Source organism: Euwallacea similis, chromosome 32, assembly GCF_039881205.1.
Source record: "Euwallacea similis isolate ESF13 chromosome 32, ESF131.1, whole genome shotgun sequence".
Lineage (NCBI taxonomy): Eukaryota > Metazoa > Arthropoda > Insecta > Coleoptera > Curculionidae > Euwallacea > Euwallacea similis.
Genome location: NC_089640.1, coordinates 1,661,606 through 1,684,240, shown reverse-complemented (window position 1 = coordinate 1,684,240; position 22,635 = coordinate 1,661,606). Strand labels below are relative to the sequence as shown.

Sequence of the window (22,635 nt, the reverse complement as noted above, 5' to 3'; positions counted from 1 at the left end):
TACTCCCTACTCCTTCTATGTAATTCGAAAACGTTTATTGCTGCACGACAAATGACATCTTTCTTTTTTTGTCATTCTAACGTACCTGTCAATATCCAATGTCTTAATAATGTCAATTTGTATTTGTGTAATAATAATGGCGGAAACGAGAAATGTGATTGTACTTAATTTGTACTGCTTTTTCGGCACTTTATAATAAAAACATCTTTATTAATTAATTTAATATATTATCAGCACAAAATGCATTGTGGTGAAAATGCCACGGCAAGCATCTAAATAAGTTTTTTGGCGTATTAAGTGTAGGCTTCTTTATGGAACAGGGCATTCTGGACATGGCCCCATTGCCAGATAATGATAAAAATCCTGCCAATAAAAACAAGGACGATGAAGATAAGTTAAAGCCCAAGGAGCCTCAAAAAGATGAAAAAGTAAGTTAACTGTGTTAGCTACTTGTATTCATATTCCTAGATGCAATTATTTGACTTGATAGACATCACCTCTGTGCATAATGTAAACTGAAACACTTTTGTTTACAACCTCTTTTTAAATGCACTGCCTACATGTCCATATCCATTAAAACCTACACTACGCTAGTGGATTGCCCAGTCATCTTAAATTTTAGGTAAATTTAAAAATTAAGTATTATTTGTTTTGATTTTCATAGTCTTTTTAAGGAAATATTAGTTGTTTCACTTTAAAAAGTTTAGGTTTGGGATATGGGTTTACCCATAATATTTTCACATTTTCAAGCATAAGTGTTACATGTATTAAAATAATTGTTAAAGTTTTTAAATTTAAGAATGCTAGGTCCTGTGAACTGTTTTTCCCTATTTTACCTAAAAATTCTTATTACTTATTGATTGTATTGAATTGAATTGGTAGGTATTTAGGTATTTGAATATTCCAAATAAACTTCCAATAATATTTGGAAAGTCTAAAATAAATTAAAGTGGTATTAGGACATATCAGAAACTGCAGTGTAAATTGAAATATACTTAGAAGCAGAATAATTCTAATTTAATTTGTGATTTGACAGTTTTAGTAATTTTAGCATCTTTTTTTTGACTATAGACTCTATCAAATTTGAATGATAGAGAGCTGAAGGCTTTGCTGGATGAAGCTATTAACTACAAGAACCCTAAAGACAGAGAAGGCAAAAGTGAGCTATTTAATGTAAGTGTATTAGTAGTGCTTAGCTTACTTTAGAGCTCCTCCATTACTATAAATGGCATTCAGCATTTATAATCATTATTTCAGAGAAAATTTTAATTCCAATTTTTGATAATTTAGTATAAATAATTTTTCCTTTAAATTTTTGGCAACTGGACCAGAGTAAGATTATTTAAAATTTTAAAAATTGAGTAATTTTAACATGAACAGGACTTACTTCTGGAAGCTGAAGAAACAGAGCGCATTGCTCGAGCTACTTCTGCTGGTGGATCGGAGCTTGTAAGGCATTGCAACCCTGCAGCCCGGCGACAGCGCCATAGTGGGGGGCCTAGGGGTCGCAGATATGCAGGTCCTTCCAGCTCTGGCCTTATGGGTAGGAGTGTTAGTGAAAGGTGTGTAATACTAAGATATTTTTTCTCATTTTAGTAACCAAACACTTATTATGTTTATTATACTGCAAATGATACTTTTACTAAATGACTGTCATGGTGAAATAAGTGTTTAGCTTTCAGCACCTTAGAAGCATGGAAATAAAAGGAAAAAAAATAAGTTAATGGAGCAGTGAGTAGTAATGGGGCATGATCTCATAAAAGCATTATTATTAATATTTTTACACCTTAGTATGAATGAAACCCTAAAATCTACAAGCCGAAAGGATCCAATGGAAGAAAATTTGAACTATTCAACAACTGTGTTTTTTCTGAAACATATAAAGCACCTTTGTATAATTTATTGTCATATTTCTAAGAGATTTTATTGCGCCATTTAAATTTTATATTGGCTCAAGTTTGATGTGTGAACTACTTATTTAATTTGTAGTTACCCCGTGGGACACCGAAAGTCATAAATCAAGTATAATTCTAAATACATTTGTGCTTTTTTGTCATAATAATTATTCTTGTTATGGTCTGACCCAACAATGTTTGACTAACTTTTACTGCTTTATCGTTTAGATTGTCTAACGGTATATGATTTTTCAGGACAATTTTAAGTTAAATCTTATTAATAAAATAATCTCATGTTGCTGATTTGTGTTTCTGACAATATTATTCCTTCAGGCTGATTTATAAGTGTAAATTTATTGTTTCAATGAATGCGCCTTCTTTTAATGAGTAGTAAATTAATTAACGATTTCTCCATACAAATGAGGAAACAATCAATCAAAAAAGTAGTATGATTGTATGGTTGCATTTGTCAATAGCATTATATTGTATTTATTACTTTTGATACTATTCATTTAGGTAAGTTGCTACAGAACGCAATAATCGATCTATTTTAATGTACGTATTATTATTCGGTCGTGGAAGAAACTAAAACAAACTTGAACCGAAAATTAATTTCTATTATTTATTGCAGAGGCACTCACGGGGGTTCCTTGGACAATTTGGCGAAAGAGGAACTTTATGAGGCTACATGTCGACGTTTAAGGGGTGCTAGGAAATCTAGCACAAGCTCAAGTGGGGCATCTTCTAGTTATGGGGGTAATCAAGTGCGAGTTAGCGCTAGGCAGAGAGAAGGCGGTAAGTAATTCGTTTAAGTATCCAATGAGGAGGAGTGAAATTGAATGCGCTTGATATATTTATAAGAAGTAAAGTCTATTCGAGAATCTGCAATTACTCTAAACGCATCTAAAATAGTTGTGCTAGTTGTTTATCAAATTCCAATTATGTGTATCAAATTTAGGGCTTGTCAAAGCGATGATAGATTTTTTATTTTTTGCCAATACGGTTTTCCTTTGTTTTGTACAATTTCGTTGCATCATTGAGATATTCGTCTAGCAATGTTTTCACATTTTTGTTTTATTGTAATGGCGATGATTTAAGTCATTGTTTTAATATACATCGCGACACGTGGACAAGTCTGAAAAATACAACAAAACTACTTTTAAAATGTAGTTTCGAGACGGTAAGTAGCAGACGTATATCACACAAATATTTTGAATTCTAACACATTCTAATCCAATAAAACTTGCATTTGGTATATTTTGCATGCTATAGTTGTAATCGGTGTGACAAAATATTCGTTCAACTTTAAAAACCTGTAGCTTGCTATTATCGTCTGAGGCTTGTTTTGATAAGAATTTTTGCAATGTGATGAAATTTTTTTTTACCTAATTGTTGAAAGGCTCTGTACCTATAATTTTTCTGTGTGCATGTCCGTTTATCACCTAAGAGGAAATTTAAACTTGCATAATATGTGTAAGTATGTAATGAACGTATCAGTCTTTGTTGAGTTGTTAATATCCATGCAGTTATGGTGCCTTTACCAAGCCAATAAATTAATATACTCGTATGTAAATGACCTAATGACCCGCAGTGATTTTTGATAGCATTTATATTACTAAAGCCCTCTCTGCGGTCATTGTTCTATTGATTACCATATACATGCCAGTTATAATATCTTGATTAGAATTTAAAATGTCTCGGACGTATTACTATTCGAGGTCAGTTAATAGTCCTATTTTTACGATAAAATCTTCGTAGGTATGAATTTAGTAAGTGGCACAAAAAATCAATTGTGTTAATTATGGCAGATTTGCATGAGGGCTTCCATGCTACCCGGGGGTGGTTGTAGTAGTGCGACCGCACGGCAAACAGCCACGTTTATGTTTCATTTAACTGTGGACTGTTAGAGGAAACAAAAGGAATACGTGGAAAGTGTTTGTGCGGGAACTTGAGTGGCCGAAACAAAGACTATTGTAGTTATGTAGTTCTTAATATTTATTTATGGAAGAAGCGTCGTGGATCAAATGGCATTTTCGGTGTATGATTCTCAGGCGAATAAAGTGCGTGCTGTGTATTTGTTACTCGACGAGCCCCCCGAAGATTCTCTGTCTTCTGGAAAATTTAAAAAATGGGATCCGCAGTATCAATCTGGTAAGATTGTTACATGTCTTACCCTTAATACTGAACAGTTTAGTTCTGAAATAGGACCCAATATCAATAGGTTTTAAGGATTGAGTACCGGCTGATAGAATGCATGTTATTTTTTTTTTGTTGGGGTAGGTCTATACATTGTATTCACCGTTATCACTATTCATTGTTGTAGATCGAGAATAAATTGATTTAATTTACTAAAAAATATCGAAAAAAGCGCTTTCTGCTAACATATATTTTAGGCTCGCAGATCTAAAAATAAGTGATATTAATCATGCAGTTTTACTGGCAGAATCAAAATTTCTTGTAGCCGCTCCTATTTATTAAATGCATCCGGCTCGACCCATATTCCTAATTTCCTAGTCGATATTTTACATTACAGGCTGCATGTTGCACTAAATATAAAATGGACTTTAAACATGAATGATCAAAAATCACTGGAGATGAAGTATATATTTTTCAAATAAGAATTTTGTTAATGAAATCTGAACTCTGTCTAAGCGTATACATTTTTGTCCCAAACATATTAGATCAAATATGCAATTACGCGCCCATTAAAAATTATTTATCAAATCGACTTGACCATGGGACCGTTCTGGTTACTGATCACCAGTGATATTGTCTTCAAATCATTAAGTAATAGCCAGCAATATGGTACTAACGATGTGAGATTTTTGGAAAATTTTTGTAGAAAATACGTGATCCTGTTCAATTTCCTTTTACGTATAAAATTAGAACAGGGAAATATTCGCTATTTAAATTCTGGTTAGAAAAGTATAATTCAATTTAACGTGTCCGCATCATTAAGAACTGTAGCATAAATTGTTAAACCCAGTTATTGTATAACTTAATACCAATTTTATTAATTACTACATGATCTTATGCAATAAGAAATTAAATAAGTATGGACCATAGGTCAGATTTTCTCTTTTACAATTTACTAATCGTATGGAATTTATACAAAATGCACACATATAGTATACATAGTTGCCAGTTGCAGCCCAACTCCTTCATCCCGAATACGCACATTTTTCTGTTTCTTGACCAGAATCTCGCGCGAATCTGTGGTTAATACGCTTTTGTGCTTATTTGAAAACTAATTTTAATTTTGCAATAATAAAATTAAAAGTAACGTATACTGGCAGAGATTTGTGAATTAATTTCTTTTGTTACTTCACGTTGATATTTTCGTTTAACATACATGGACGTTCACAAACCTGCTTTTAATTGAATATAGTTGTTGTATTTGCGTAATTCTATGTGCTTTACGAAATGCTAGTTGAGGTTGTTAATCGTCGTTTTCAACTTGGTGTTTTTCGTTTCATCCCAGATTATTTCTAGCAATAATTCTTCCATATTATTCTATCGATTTAATTCCCTTGACTTTTGCTGTACACCAGGTATTTTCCCTAATTTTTGCATCGTTATTTAACTTTCAATAGTGATTTCAACAGCCAACTTACAACCAGTTAAATTCCCTTTTACGCGTTTTAATTCGAAAAGAGCAAAAAGTGGCAATTTCTCCACATTTAGGAGATATTTACGGTTGCTTGAGCCACTATCTAGCTATCTTTTGGCGTCAGCAATTACGCTGGCACCGGCGCCAATAAACCATGTATGTCTAAACCCTGCTTAAAGGGGGGTTTACGTTTTTGCGTGTGTAAACACGTGAATTTTGAAGTGACAGTAAACTGATGGCAATAATTCGTACAGGTAAAAATAGTAAAAGCGGTTAGATTTTTTTATTGCCAGTAATTACAATGGCACTGGCTCCACTGAACGATGCATGTCTAAACATCGTCTTATGCACACAGAAGTTAAACGACATTCAATAAATCCTTCAACAATAAATAATTCAATATTTGTGAAGCTTATACATTAGTAAGCTTGGATTTGTACTAGTGGGTAACCCATGAGCTACTAGCTATAATCTGCACAAAATGATAATTTCGTAATGAGTATGAGATGAGTAGCGCATATGAATTTTTGGACACCCTGTAGACTCCAGTATTGTACATGTACCACTCTGGCAACAGTGTACCGTGCCTGTATTCCAAATTCTAATGTTTTTTAGTATTTCTCGATCGATCCTCTATTTATGTTTATGAAAAAATCCTGCAGAAACTTATCTAGAAATTGGCTGGACTAGAATTGAATTCAAGGACGTTCATTCAAGGTGCATCGATTCATTTTCGTTATATTTCATTTGCGTTGTGCGTCGACTGCTCTCTGATAAAATATCGATAAACCGGACGAGCCCCTCACAATCCGGCAACATGTTAATGTTTCTCTAGACGGCAGACAGGTGAATCTAACCTCAAAGTTAAATTTTTTTCGCCCTCTTTATTTCGTGTAAATGTATAGATATTTTTTAGTTTTGGGCCCTTTCGGGGGTCTTACATACATTTAGAATGTGAAACTGCCAATTTTGGAACGTTTTAGTGTGTAGATTAGTGTAAGCAACGAGTTTTTAAATAATTTTCCTGCCGTGTAGTTCGTTTGAGCCTACCGAAATTGAAACGTCATGGCGGAGAATCATCCCAACTTGTTGAAAAATCCCGTTGAAAATCAGGACAAAAACGGCCTATTCAAATCAGTTACCGGGAATCAGGTGAGATGTAAGTGGCAGGGGGGATCAGTCGTACGTCTTTCAGCTCCTTAGCTTTTTTATTCATATGTACAATAAATGAACGATCGATTTTTGGCTTTCTTGTTACCCAGTTTCAACAACTGGCATAATGATTTCCCTTTTTTCCCGCTTATGCAACTGTAGTGCACTTATAATTGTGCTTATTCATATGTTTGTAATAATAGATTAAAAGCAAAATTCTCAACCTCTGAAAATTGGTGTTACTATCATTAGGAAACAGCTGATAAGATCCAACATTCCTGCATTTTTGTCATTCTTTTTTTAGTCAGAAATCTGCTTTAAATTTTTAATTTTGAGAGAATATAAAAAACAAACTCTTGGTATAGCATCTGATAGGTAATTTTTCTGAATTTTTAACTCATTCAGACAAAAAGGTATAGTTCAATGTCAGCAGGTATATCAGTCTTTAAAGTAGTTGTTTTTCTTTGCCCCCTTCTCAAATTCTTTACTCTTATATCCTTTATTACAATAAATGAAATGACTACAAAGCAGATATGTTTGCAATTTTCCATTGTACCTACTTCTGCATAAACACTGAAAATTCCAAACTTAGAATATTACCAATTCATACCTCTTTTAGCTTTCATAACATTTTGTTTCAAGCTGTTCCGTGGTTTCCTGTCTTATCCATATTCAGTGTTCCCAGCACCTTTCCTCTTTTCTTATCATAACTTTATGGTTTTCCATCTAAATAACAAAATTGAGGTTTCACTCATGGTTTTTACTTACAGATATAAATGTTCATTATTCATGTATAAACTAAGCAAGGTGCAAGGTTAGAAATGTACAAGTCGGATGAAATATGGTCAAAGTTCAGATTAAAGTTAAGTATGTGTACCAGTTTATCTAATAGTTTTTATTTAATTTTGACATATTAGGAATCAAATATTCAAGGCTTTATGATATTCTAAGTGTGAGCTTATATTATTCAAATTTTAATTAATTTTTTTATGAAACTAAATATGTTTATTTGCTTCAAAAACTTGCGCCACTTGCTGAAGCTCCTAGACCTAATTGGTCTTCTTGTCAATAAACAGTTGTTGGTTTCACTTGTATAAATGACTATTAGTCTGCATAAATGTTAAAAATTCCTAACTTAACCTGTTTCTAGTAGAAAATAAATTTTATATTTAATAATTAATGCGCCGAATTTTGGACATAAATTCAGTAAAACATATTGTATCCAATGTTGGATGAAACATTCAACTCCATGTGGTGACGCGAGCTAAAATCCGATTTTTAAATATTAAAAGCCTTATAGGCAACTAACAGCTGGTACATCTTTCATATATTAATATGTTTTGGTTATAACAGGTGGTTTACCTAGCCAACAAAATTATCCTGTAGTTTCCTTCTACCAAGTTCATTTCAATCTTTTACAGGCAGTCTCCCCTCCAATGTCAACTCTGGCGAGACCTCCCGCGATTTCTTGGAGGAAGCCAAACGCAGTAAAGAATTGAAAGACAAGGAATATGTGGTTGTGGACATGGACAAGGACAGGCTTGAAAATGATCTACTTGCTAGGTATATCGTATGGTAAAAATCAGTTTGTTTAGTTTAGGTGATGGCAAGGGTGATGGTGTGTCTACCTACCTACAATTTAAGAATTTATAATTGATCATCAGACAAGGGTTTAAAAAAAAAAAAATTACGCATAGTAAAATTCGAAATAGTTCATATTTTATTAGAACTTGATTCTTCAATGGTTGTAAAAATACAGAATATCTCTGATGGTTTGTTTTGACTTTTAAATAAGGGTGGATCTAGACAAAGTTTATTGGAACATGTTGTAAGTGTGAGAGTGAACATACGTCTAGCAAGTTCTAAAAACAGGCATCCTGCTTTTTTGTGAACATTTGAAGGTTGTTCTGAAACTCAGCGAGGTGAGGATTAATCTCAAAATTAAATTTACAGAGCTCATATGTTGGTTTAACATGCCTTTTAAACAATTTAATTAAGTGAGTAATGCCTGTTTATTTTTCGCTTTTATGGGTGTGGATTTCTAATTTATTAAGGTTATAATCCATCAAGCTTCTTTATTGAATCATTAGCATTATTGAGCTTTGCAGCTCTATTGAAGCTTAGGTTAAAAATCAATGAACTGTACATTAAACTTCTCTTGCGGATGGTTTGTTATTTTGTCTTTTCAGGGGCTACGAAGAACGATTCATTGATGGAGGAGGTCCCAGCAAAGTTGGAGCTGCTTCACCTGAGACTCACATTTCAACCGTAACACCGAAATATACTAGTAAGGCTACCTTACATATCCAGCAATGTAAGCATAATTGTATAAAATTACTCAAACAGTATTCATTTTGCTTCTACAGATATGTTTTTAAGATAAAAATTTTTAAACAAAAATTAAATAGTACCCTTGAGTTTTTATTTCATTCAACGGAGTATCGGAAGTTTGTCTTAAATTTAATTGTTCTGTGCAGCTGGTAATCGTACTTCAAATGTAGACGACCCATTGCCGCTAGAGTTGGAAAATACTTCGGACAAGAACAAGCTCTTAGATGCAAGTACTGTGGCTAAGGTGATACAGAACAGCAAGTGTCAGGTGATCATTCCTGCGTACCCAGTTAAAGCTTCTTGTTTGGATGAGAAGGTAAGAGTTATAATCTAATTTCGTTGTTTCAATGAAAATTATTTTGTTGGCCTGTTACCAGAACTTTTTTGTTGTTTTTTTTATTGTTACATAAAATAGTTGTTTTTTATTTTTAGAAAGTTGACGAGAACGGCAATGCTCTTCATCAAACTAAAGAAAAAAAGAAAAAGAAGCAAAGTGATAAAAATGTAGTAGTTTTACAGTCGGAAAACGTGAGTTTTTTTATATCTCTTAAACCTGAAAATAAAGACTTATTTTTCACTAGATCGAAGGCCATAAATCGGAAATAATAAACAACGTTGACCAGCTCTTGCAATTTATTGAAGGAACCACTGATAATATGAAATCTCGTGCTGCTCAGTCTAAATCCAAGCAACTGCATAAACAGCATGCGTCAGAGGATGGGGGTTCTAAAGCTGGTAAAAAAAGGCATACCAAATCGAGTGTAAAAGATGTGGGGGGTCAATTGGGGGGTGACGGGCGGCACGAGTTGAAGGTAAGTGTAAGTTGGTTGGTACCTCTTATAAAAAATGATTTTTGTAACTTACTCAAGATTTTTTTCTAATTATAGAAGAGCAATTCTCTTGGTGAAATTTCGGGAATGAAATTGGACAGAGACTTTGAAGCATTCAGCAGTAATAAAAATAAGCAAGACAAGGAAGAGGAGAATGTGGTTTTACGGGGTAACAAACCATCCATCGATAGGGCTAGAGAAAGGAGATCTTGGGGCAATGTCGAGGTAATTTTTCTATGTACATATAAAAAATATTTGTGAAGCAGAATTGTCATGGAGTTTAAGGAGAGTTTCAGATATTTTTTCTTTGTATTTATTTTCGATTTAGACATTAGTTTTGGACCTTTTAATACTTAACCAATCATTACGTAGTTCTAGGATTTCAGTTGCATTCAATCATAGCTTGTTTTAACTTTTGATACATTTTGGTAGGTATGCAGGTTTTTTCGGTTCTTTATTTTTTGATAATTTTTAGGTGGTTTTGGGTTTTAAAGGAAAATTTCCGTAATTTAAGTATTTTAAATTGGACCGGAATTTGGACTGATTTAAGAGTTCTGCCTTCCGGGCTATCCCATGCTCTCTTCCGTAATCCATTCTCCACTTCAAGAGAGTCTCACTTAATATGTCCGCCCACTTTAAGACTTTTACCTCCCAAATTATTGTCTTTAGCAATCCTGGGGGTCTTGTGGGTTCGGTCAGTATCCTTCCTATATTGACCCAAAATAGTTCCTGAGGTCTTCTTTCCAAAGCTTTTTGAAGTTAATGGCCATATTCGGCAGATGTAACACTTGTGCAACTGTTGTACAACCGTGTGAAATTCGAAGCAAAAATTATGTCAGTTTCCATTTAAATGTATTTGATGGGTAGTGTGTCACTCAGCAGAAATGCCGGCAGTTACACAACTTTTGACTCTGCCGAACGGGTCCAATAAAAACATTATTTACTCTTCTGATCGTTTTTAGTAAATGCTGGAAATGCCGCCATAGCATGACATCAAATGTGGTGTCATCAAGATTTCGGGTGTAATTTATCACATTCATTAATTATGTGATTTCGCAAATCATCCAGTCATGATACTTTAATAAATTGTAGACTCCAAAACGAAATGTAGTCGAGCATGAATACCGCAACAATCATTATGGGGGAAAATATTGACTCAAGAATTTGGGTCATAAAGTTATCTTCGCTAAGAGGTATCCCAAGACGTGTCCCAGGACATCTCTCCCATGTTCAAATTCTGTGGATTGTTATAAAGGAAAAAAAAATCTGTGTAAGGTTTTCGTTTTCGCTTCGTATTTCTCTTAGTAGTACGCCTGTTCCTGTGATTAAGTATTAAATTATAAAAATGTTGATACCTACGAAGATTAAAACATTTAAAAAATTCTGCTTTGTCCTGGAATTGCTGCTGAAGTATCATTACCTACAGACATGGAATTTAAGTCTTACAAATATTCCTCCTGTCTTATTGATTCTGTTCTATATATATGTTTCTAATTAATTTCTAGCCTCACCCGTTTCAAGCTTTGTATAATGCTTCATCGCTGGAAAATCTGGAGACGTCAACTGATACTTGGGAAGTTACGAGGCCAAAGAAAAAGAGCAAAAAGCGTCGAAATAGGTAAGCCGGCGAAGTCATGTTTTTTTCTATACTTGTTCTATATTAATATGTTTTTTGTATAATTATTTTGTTTAGTGTAAGCAGTGCAAGTGGGGCAAGGCAAAATTTATCTGCCGGTGGAGTTTTTTCATCGGGGAGTCACGAGGATCGAAGGTCAAGAAGAGCTCCTACCCCTGACTTAGGAGCTGTAATAGTGGGTAAGTTTTATGTGACTTCATATTTTGATTTGAGAAATGTATAGTTTACTTATAAAATCAGTGTATTTACATACAATTTTGTATGTTCTTTTAATGCAGGTATTTCTAATGCAAAAACTACACAATCGATGCCACACAGTGAGAAGAGCAACGATTCTTCCTCAGATGTCGACTCGGTGCATTCTTTACCTATGGACGGCCCTATCTCATACGCGGATATAGGTATAAGTTTCACATCTCGTATTTACTTCGAATTCTAGCTTGATTTATAGCCAAAAACAGCGAGAAGAAGAAACCCAGTCCAGAGAAGCAAGAGCGTCCAATGCCAATGAACAAGGAAAAGTCACCTCAACCCACAAAGAATCAACCGGAAACTGACATCAAATATACCGGGACTTCCCACGTTACTGCCCAGATAATCTCCGTTCAGGAAAAGTCCCCGCTTAGTTCTGCCAGTTCAAGTTCAAGTGCGATCAACGCGGAGAGCGGTAGCCGTACAAACAAAATCGTGGTACCGGACGTGAACAATATAAAGAGTTTTCCGGCTATTACTGGTTCAGTCACCAAAACGACGACTGTGAGCTTGCAAACTCAGAATTCTTCTACAAGTGATAAGGCTGTGCAATCGACTTTGAGTTACGAAGATGCTTTTGTGCGTGAGAAATCGGCCACTGTTCTCGATAAAACTGGTGTGGCGGTGCCAAACGTGTCAGGTGACACTTCTCAACCAGGGACGGTACCGACAATTGAGGTAAGTTTTGATTTTTTCCCTATAGTGTTTCTCGGTTCTAATTAACTTGGATGTAACTCATATAGATATAGACTTGAAATGTTCATGAAAAAGCTTTTTTTGGTGATGAAAAAGTATTTTTTGGAGTTTTTTATTTCCTATTCTGTGTTTAAATTCATATTAAATCAATATTTTCTATACCTAAAACGCCGTCTGCCATTCTAAGCACCGTGCCGATACACGAAACAAAATAATATACAGCGTATACATACTTGAGGAAGGACATAAACAGTGATAAAAACCACTTTGGGTGATCGCCAACACAGAAAATAAAATTAACGTAGAGAGGTTAAATTAGGTACAATATCAATTACCAACGACTTACCCCAAATAAACTTTCTAGAATTGGAATCCTGTTAAAAAAACTGTCATTCTTCAGCCATTGAGAAGAGAAGTTGCAGTTACTGTTTATTTTCGATACAACACCTGCTGAACTGCCCGGTCTCACGTCCGCCTATGACTTTTTCTTTTCAATGGCCAAAACTTTTCCTTCGATTGAATTTGAGCTCTATCTAGGAATGCTTCGCGGCGATCGTGTGACTTCGGAGACCCAAATGCAAACGAGACGATATTTACGGTATTGTCAACTGTAATCGAATTTTGAAAGTTCGATGTTTATCCGTTTTCAATCAGGCATAATCCCGTACGAATATTCCATACGATTCTATTTAATTAATGTTTAGGTACACACAAACTTTTTCGAATTTTTCACACATTTTCAGTCGAAATTTAATAATTTTCGAGCGTGACATGGGAGAAAACGCAGACGTCACTAATACTGACAACGGAAGCGTTATTCTTTAGTTTCCAAAGGCTTTTTGCGTAACGCATCGCTCCTATGTGACATATCGTTGCAAAACTACGTGTCGATTTGTTTATACTGAATTTAGCCAAATTAAGTTTCCATAATTAAAAAAATAACAATAATAAATAAATAAATTCAATCTTAAAACGAGGTTACTTTTTCGCAAATGAAATTCCTCGAGAAGGGAATCTCCTAAGCTTTAGAAATTCATCATTCAGCAACAAAAATTGATCAAAATCGCTTTTTTTTCGTAAATTGGAATTCGTAATTTCGTAATTGTACATATTATTTTACTTTGGAGGGAAAAACGCGCCTCAAAAGGAGAAAAAGGTTAGTGACGTACGCATCTTACGAGTTATTCAAATAAAAGAACAGTTGATTATTAGTGTATTCAGTATTACCAATATTTTGTTTGTCGTGCTACCACTTGGCTTAATCATTTAAGAATCGATGTCAGTACGAAAAGATACAAAAAACTTTATAATCTGCCTTTTTTAAAAGTACTAGTCATAGGTTGAACGGTAACAATGATGCGATGGCCTCCAAACATCTTTACAGCCTTTTTTGCGAGCGGACAGCTCAGCGGTCTAAGGACGGTGACGATACGCCAAATAATATACAGTGTCCCAATATAAAGATCTAAAAGAACACGAAATTGTTCTAGTAAGGCTAAAAAATCATCTATTCGCCATATTAGAGGTAAACATTCACATTAGAGGATACATCATCACAGATTTCCTATGCAAGGCCTCTCAGCAACTATAAGATTTTGGTCTTAAAAGTTTAATAAGGTTGAAATATGGTCGAAACTTGGAATATAATTTCGTAAAATTTGTAGGTTCAGGCCTCAACTTTGCCGCCATCCAGTTCGTCTTTGGTAGCTACTGGCAAGCGCCAAGGTAGCGCAATTCCTAAAGAAAGACGGAATAGAGGAACTGTGGGCGGAAATGAACCGGTCTTATCTCCTCCTAATAATAGTGTTCAGGGCTTCTTTGGAGCTCAGAGTGATGTTTCTGAATCGGTGAGTACAGGCTCATTTAGTTGCTTTCATGCGGAATATTTTTTGTTTAATTATCTCTATCTAGTCTATCTCAGATCTTTGTTCAATCAAAGTCGCTATTATTTTATTTGGGGTTATTTCAGTTATTACATAATGAGTTAATCATTGTGTGGTAACCAATCTCATTAGATATATGATAATTCAATATTGGTTAAGCAATAGTTGTATGGTCTGTGCTGTAGATAAACATATGTATTTTATCATCACACAATTCACTCACTGTTGCCCATAAATATGCAACAAAGTAGACTCGATAGGCAAACAATATTCTTCATATTTTTTGGGCTTGGTTATGGTTTTTGTTGTCAAGCTTTTTGTGCTAATGGCGATGTGTAACCTACAAATTTTATGCTTTTTGTTCTAACTCGGACTTTAATTTGTGCTAACACGTTATTTGAAGAATTTTGCTTGGAGCTTGTGAATTACCTCTAGAATAATAACCATTAGGTCTTGTTTAATGCATATAATAGTTAGGTTAATATAGAACGTATTCGTTACTTAAGATAGAAGTATTTGATTACGATTAGGATTCGACAATGGACTGATTGATGTTTTCTGTTCACGACGACTTTTTCTATGCAAACAGGAAATCTGGATTTCACGTAATGTACCGACGAAGAATGTATTCAGTCTACGATTCGCAAATTAAAAAAGGTCTGGTTTGAGAATGTAATTCGCAATTATGTTGTGTTTACACGCCTAATGTCTATAACAAACTGAAATCGTAATCATCAATTAACATCGATGTTCACTTATGTAGCAAATACTTATTGCCCATATTTTTTATGTCTACCATAACCGAAATTGCTGTCGACTTTCAAGTTTTGATGCGGTGGTCGATGGGATGGTGTAGTAATTTCTGTTTTGGGGCACGGGAGTGATAAGCTAGGGGGTAAATTATTATCTACTTGGAATTACAACTTTGTCGTATACAGATATAACACAAATTTGGTGATATCTTAGCTTTTGTAAGTATTGTTATTTTTTACTTTATCTGCAAAAATAGTGTGATGTGTAAAAATGCGGACTTCTCAAATTAGCCTCCTCGATTTCTGAATTTCGAATATGTATATGCTAGGTTTAATAAGTGGGAGTTCAATACGGGGTTAATGGTAATTAGTGACTATACTGTAATAGATACTTAATAACTAACATAGGAATTATTTTTAATGAAACAAATCGTGGTGAAGGCTTAAAAATTGTGGATCGTGTTGGAGATGGTTTCAAAAAATTGCCTTGAAATCAAAGAAAAGGAGATTTTTTGTGTTTTTTTTTACAATCCACACTCATCTCACAAAGAATTAAATAAACGACACGTTTTTGCTTTAGACAAAATGCTCTCAATTAATCACCTGCATCAAGCACCTCATATATTTCGTTCTGCAGAAAACATTCATAATCACCACACAGTTGAAAGCATCGGGGCACACTTATCTGTAAACATACACAAACCACAACCAAGAGTTCGACACACTCATTAATCACATGATCTCATCTACTCAACCTTATTCCAGTTCTTTTCGCAGCTCATGAGGGATTCCGCCCAATACGCCACCCAGCGCATGCCTCCGGACATTATGGAAGTGTCTGCCATAGAGAAGATTCAGCTAATGAATTGTTCAAGCGTAAATTCGTCATGTAATGCCAATGTGAGTAGTAGTTTTGTCAGATTTGATAAAGCGTTATTGACTTATGCCACTTGACCTACTATCGTCTCTAATTAGGACACACCTCAAAATTCCACACAAGTGTCTTACACAAATCCTCCTTCCACACCTATAACTCCCAATGCCACCTCAACGCCTATGGATTCGGCAGGGAATAAGGGGAAGAGGAAAAAGGTCATCAACAACAGTGGAAGTACTCCAAAAAGCAGAAATAGTGAGACGAGAACCTTTGCGGGCGAAAACGTGGCCGCGTCTGTCTGTGATACTAATTTGGAGGAACGGGGAGCGAGTAGCAAGCTGGTTAACGGGTAATGGGTGTATTTATTGTTATCAGTGGTTTATAAACATTTACGAAGTAGTGCCAATAAAAAAAATTATGGTGTTTAATGGAAATTTGCGTCAAAACCAATTCGTGCATTTGATATCTCTGAGATTTGTTTTTGAGTCATGTGCAGGAGTTTCATAAACAAATCGTTCATTTAGGGTCTGCGACGAATTGCCACATTCGTCTTCAAGTTTCCCTCAGCCTACATCAGCACTATCTCAATCCACCGATGGTCCTCCACCGGTTGTAATTTTGTCGGGTCTATCAAAGGAAGTGCCTTCAGGCCTTGTCTTTGGATTTGACATTAACGAGCAATTACTCTTGGAGGACTGCAGAGGCGATGGTGATGCCTTATTACCTCGACAGTCTGATAGCATAGTAGTTAGTGAACCAAACGTTAGTGAGAATGTAAGTATTCACACGCTTTTGCCGCGATTTCTCATCGTTTGTCAATCGCTGGGAGAAATGTTGTCAATTTTTATGGGCCATAAAATCGTAACATGTCCAAATATACAGGAAGTTAAATGGTGTCGCCAATAGCATGGCATTTCTTTTCTAGGATGTGAGTCAAGAAAACATAGAACGATCGCCCTATCAGGGAGAGGATTGGGTTAGGCGGTATAAACCGCCTCCAGTTGACAGAGGCCCTCCGAAACACAACCATGACAAAATCGTTAACTTCATATTAACTGGTAAGTAATATTTCTGCGATGTGGGCTTGCTTAATCCGTGAAATCAAATAATTCCAGCCTGGGAAAGTGTATTAAATCAACAAATACCCTATTACTCGGACAGTGTATAAAAGAGCTCGGAGACTTGTTTAGTGAAAGTGACAATATAGTCGAGAGTGCTTAAGACTATTTTTAAGTAAGTTAAATAGAAGGAAACTTTTAATAAGCTCGTTTATTAAAAGCGAACAATATTATAAAAATATTATCTACTAGTCAAGACATAAACTTTGGAGTATTGTTAAAATCGCGTGGAAAGAACTGTTTACTGAATAGTGTCCGTTTACTAAACTCAAACTATGTCACCATCAAAATTTGGAGAGGGTAGCTGACGTTGGAGGCCCCAAGATGTATTAGCAGGTAAACGGAAACATTTTGGGGCCGGCTGGTAGTTCGCTGTATTGGCTTATGATTTTGAAGGCTTACTGATGATTATTATTTTAAGACTACTTTATACATGGTGATTTTTGTAAGCAGTCATCGTGGGCTTACGCAAATACTACTCGTTCTTACACCTTATTACTTTAAAGCGCTCTGGATTATGTTAAAAATAGACCACGCATTTGAGTTAGCACCGAAAAATTTGTTATTCAATGTAGTTTGTGATAATAGTAATCTTGAAAAGAATGGTATTTCAGAAGGTAATACTGCTTACAGAAAACACGCTGCGTTTGAAGTATTAGGAGTTTTGTGGAGTAGAACTCTCGTTTACTCCTAACAAACTGAAATAAGAGTTTAATTTTTGTACGAAATCGTCAAATCATGGCTGACTATAGATGCTGGATGGTGTCGCGCTCGTCACTAGTAATTTTTTACCTACGTGGTTCTTCATTGATACCGTTACATATACAATTACATAATGCAGAATGGTATTTTTTGTAAAAAAATTACGTTCTATGTCAAAGTCATGCGTTGCGTGGTTTACCATTTCAAAAGGACATTTTTCTGTCGTAAAAATTATGGTAAACTTTGAATGAGGCAGGACGTAAGGACCTGTTCCCGTCTTCTCTGGTGGGTCGCGGAGTTCTTTAAAAGCAGTTTTTTTAAGATTAAATTTCACCGTACGTTGGTTCATATGTAATTACTCTTCAATGCGTGTGGTGTTGAAGGTTTCATATCCAGTCTTTAAGGTAAGTTTTTGCTATACACGCATTATCGATTTTAATTCAATATTAAGAGTAACACAAGTTCTTTATTTTCTAAAATGAAGACTGGCGCGACTCGTCACATAGTTTTTCGTTTTCACTCAAACTTCACACTTTAAGAAAGTTCATTTAACAAATAAATATATGTGATTCATGGTGTGGTAGACTTAATTCAAGGTCAGTCGTTTGGACCTATCAGTGCAAGTTCTCTTTTTTAACTTCTGTGTTTGCTCACCCTTATATATCCTGGCGGTATCAAATGAAGAACTCGTTAACGGAGCAACTTCGGGATAAATCGGACTACGCCTTGAGTTAAGCTAGTAAAAATAATCTATTGCCCCGTTTTAAAAACCAGTTTTCCGTGCATTTGCGTGTGCTCTTGATGCAACACGTATTATTGTGATAATCTGTGTGAAAGTGTTATGGTTTATTGAAAGAAACCAAAACACGGGGGTATGGTTTTTGAAGCGGGTCTCGTTTGCTGTTTTTTTTTTATATAACGGAAGAAAAATTTGCAAAAAATATGAAGGTAATATTGTAATAACGACGTAATGCTGTATGTATAAATAGTGAAAATAATACAAGTATGAATGGTATACATATTATGTAACATATTTAACGAGGTCGTATTTGACACAAAATACTTTAAGAAAACCGATTTGTAAATACGCCTGCTCTTGGAGATTTTGCCAACGGTAAATCCGCAACTAAGGGACTATTAATAATTCTCAAGAGCAGGAATTCAACCAAAAATTAAAAATGACCGTTTTAGATTTTTGTTATTTGAAAGTGATACTCTTCCATATCTAGTGTGTTTCTGTTCGAAGCTCTCAGCTAGACGTAATCCATGTGGATTTTTTTTTGTTATACAGAGATTACACAGTGCTTAGGTTGTAGTCAAACGCGCAATATATTTTGCTGAATGCTGATTTTTCTCGGTTAAAGGGCAATATACATAATGTAAATTTACCATTCATTAAACAAGGGAATCAAGAGATATACTTTTAATAGTAAGTTGAAACTATCCTTGTGTGTTGTTGGATATATGTGATACTTTTTGTAGGGTAACAAATTGGTCTGGTACAAAGGCTTCTGGAATTGTAAGCGATTGTGGCACAGAAAGCGGAATGGACTTTTTGGCAACGTAACTCTGGGAGATACATACGTCAATAGCAATTTCTCCAAAAAAGAAATCTAATAACAAATTTTTCCTGGTTGTGGACATTGTTAAGAAAACGCATTTTTGCTCAGAAAAACAAGTTTGGGGAATATTTTTTCTCCCTTGTCACTACCTTTTTTTCCTTTTTACAAATTTCACCGTGGAAAACACCCTATAATACGAAACTATTTTCAGTGAGCTTGTTTTTAGTATCCACTTTAAACATGCCAAAGTGAAGCAGAACCTCGTGGTCTCTTCTTAGTTGATTTTTGGTTCTAGCTTCCTAAAATTCGTCAAATCACACGTCACCATTCCAAGCCAAAAAGCTCATTCACAACAAGGGCTGTTTTTTTTTACAAAAGTAATAGCAAATACGTAGTTTGCCTAGAAGCCTTCTCGAAAAAGACGTATTATTAATGAAGCAGAAATATACGACATATTCCAATTTAAAATCTCGATAATCGAGAGCTGATCTTAAATCTGTTCTATACGTGAATTTCTTCTTTTATGTTGTTTGCCAACTAAGACAATTCCCAAACAATCTAAAAGAAAAAAGAGCCGACCTTGACGTATCAAACCTTTGCCGCGCTTCTGATCTCATATATGGTAAAATTTGAGGTGTAGGAATGCCGCTACTTGAGAATTAATAAAATATTTGATATTCTAACGTAGGTAGGTATTGCAATGTTCTGCACGGTTGAGCATCTATGAGCTTTGATATAGTTTTGGTCAGCCCGTGCGGGTCATTGTAGGTGTTTAATAAATTTGATATTCGACACTTGTACAGGTTGTCGAAAGAGCTCCGAACAAAAAATATCGAAAACCGACTAGAACGTTAAGCAATTTATAGCGAGAACCTGAGGGCTACTTTTATTGTGCTAAGTACCTGTTTTGTAACCTTTCTAACGATAAAACATCCTTATGATTTTTCAGCAATTTCTACAAGTGGTCGAAAGGTTCGTTGGTACGTGGTAAACAAAACTTGGAACCAATAAATGTTGGGTTAGTTGATTTAACTTATTACTCTACTAATTTTCAGTACTTTCCACCTGCCTTTGCCAAATATTAGCAGATCGGTCATTAGTATGTCATCGTTGAAACTAAAATTACTACAATTACAAAGCTGTTTGTATAGTCAGGAGTAATAAGAGTAAATAACGTTAATCCAGCCGAGAATAAAGTAATCACGAAAAATGTAAAGTATGTATAGTTATAAATATAAAGATAATGCAAATGGCTAAAAAACAATACGTTTAGTTTTTTAAGAGGACTAGTTGTTTTTTGAACCTTAGAAGATTTTTCACTATAGGTTTTTATACGAAATCATTATTTATTTTTGACAATGCGTTCGTTACCTACGCAAAGGAGGGACCCGCCTTGTATTGCAGTTGCTAAAAACGAATTTCCTATCGCCAAAATAAGGGAATTACAGGCCACCTCCTGTCGGTACGATAATAGAACTAACCTAAAGTTGTATAATATTTGTTATGTTTTTGTTTTTACAATTTTAGGATATATTAATGCGAAGCATATTGCTGTAACTGTCCTCCTGTAATCCATGCAGTAATCTAGCCTTTATGTAAGCCAGTATTTTATTATTCAGTATTTCGTAAAGGTACTCTGAACCTGGCAAGGATAGTTCAGCAGTATGTTCTCGGAGAAGTCATATGTTTTGAAAGAAAAGTTCCTTTACTTTTTGTAAAGAGTTTATAAATAATATATTACCAATTATTTGAGAAATTCATACTTCAGTTTCTGTTTAATTCCGATACAGTGTCTCTTCAGTTCAAATTCATATGAAAAATTCCTCTAATTTCAGTCGTTTTATTCTAAAAAGTACAAACACTTGTTTGAGTGTCGATATTATGCCGAAAATAATGTAGGTTTGTAAACAGAACATCTTGCTAGAAAAGCTGCTGGAATATTAAAATGTATCTTAAAATACAGCTCAGCTGGATTGCGTAATTTTAAACAATAAAGTTATGGCGCAGTTACTTCGGAGCCGATACATGATTGTTATGATTTTCCGAAACCAATGTTTTATTGCTTTATGAAAAAATAAATGATTATTTATTCTATCCTCTGTTGGTTTTTTGACCACGCATCTATGTACCAAAATAGAAAAGAGTTTATGCTCTAGAAGAAACATTAGATGAGGTAAGGTAAGTATTGGACGATTCCACGAAACTAAAACCACATTCATCTTTGCAACCACAACAGGTATATACAGTGTGTTCATTTGAAAGTGAATCTGAGAGAAATTGTTTATTAGTGTTTTAAGTGTTTAAGATTTTAAACACTTAAAACATTAATAAACAATTTTTCTACAATACAATTAATACCGAAGCTTGTGTACGGTTTGGACATGATTTCTTGAAAACCTCTCAATAAAAGAAAAGATACATTTGACAAGGTAATTGAAAGACCTTTCAAATAAAGGATAACTGAACAACCCCCCTTCCTATTTAAAATTTTAGTGGTTGTTTCCACCCCTGCTAGAGGGTGTATGCCATTTAATGGAAAACAGACTTAAAGAATGTTTCTCCTAAAAATGAGAGACGCGTTTTTACATATTTACACATTTTATATAATCATCAAAATATCGAGGTTGGTTCGGTTTCAAATTCATCGAAAAATTTGTATCCGGCTTATTTTCAACTACGATCAAAATATGTATTAGAAATTGCCGCGACACGTCGATTTTGTTTTCGAGGGTTTACCAAAAGAATCCCCTTCACTGGAGTCATTCACCTTAATAAGCTTAACATTATAGACTTAGTGGCACCAAATTTGAAAGTACTGTATTGTACTGTGAAGTAACACTGATTGAGCTCCCTCCTGCTCTTAGGGGTGAAAAACATTTTTGAAGCATGCTATCTCTTGTAACGTTACTCCATGGTGTCTTGAGGTTGGCTAAACACCATGTACAGTAATTGTTGATAAACAAGAATAGACTCCTTCTATCGTACAATGCTCGGTTTAACTACTAATCTTTAGATGACGCCACGAGAAACTACAGACGAATATTTGGTATACTAGCGAGGAGATGGCACCATTTCACATTTTAGGCAACCTACAATACAAATAAGTGTTGATCGCATGGGTCTTCATAAGTAGTTATTTTTCTCTTTTGTACTTGTAACTTTTGTCATAGATGAGCGAAATACTCTTGTTCCAAATGTATCATAGTTCTGAGCATCAGAAAAGGAATAATTAACTTGGCTAATGCCAAACAACAGCATTTACGTTCCAACTTTCGAACTCAAATAGTTTCAAAACTAGAGTAAGTAATTGAATTTTTTTATCAAAATGTTTATATTTTT

At 34.7% G+C, this 22,635-nt stretch overlaps 1 protein-coding gene across 10 annotated transcripts; it reads left to right on the top strand.

Moving 5' to 3' along the window:
* The first annotated feature begins 109 nt into the window (after window positions 1-109).
* Window positions 110-21,390, top strand: LOC136418083 (uncharacterized). 10 transcript variants are annotated; one of them, XM_066404008.1, is made up of 20 exons: window positions 110-428; window positions 1,072-1,173; window positions 1,381-1,562; window positions 2,527-2,690; window positions 8,079-8,220; window positions 8,847-8,944; window positions 9,135-9,304; window positions 9,421-9,516; window positions 9,570-9,806; window positions 9,876-10,043; window positions 11,324-11,436; window positions 11,512-11,633; window positions 11,733-11,855; window positions 11,906-12,384; window positions 14,067-14,249; window positions 15,803-15,937; window positions 16,013-16,263; window positions 16,439-16,688; window positions 16,840-16,972; window positions 17,030-21,390. In XM_066404008.1, exons 1-20 carry the CDS (start codon window positions 312-314, stop codon window positions 17,080-17,082), a joined length of 3,318 nt encoding a protein of 1,105 aa, XP_066260105.1. In that variant the 5' UTR covers window positions 110-311; the 3' UTR covers window positions 17,083-21,390. The 10 variants fall into 10 exon arrangements, with proteins under 10 accessions (XP_066260105.1, XP_066260102.1, XP_066260104.1 ...); XM_066404005.1 differs by having other exon boundaries at window positions 8,847-8,971; XM_066404007.1 differs by having other exon boundaries at window positions 8,079-8,232.
* The last annotated feature ends 1,245 nt before the right edge of the window (window positions 21,391-22,635 follow it).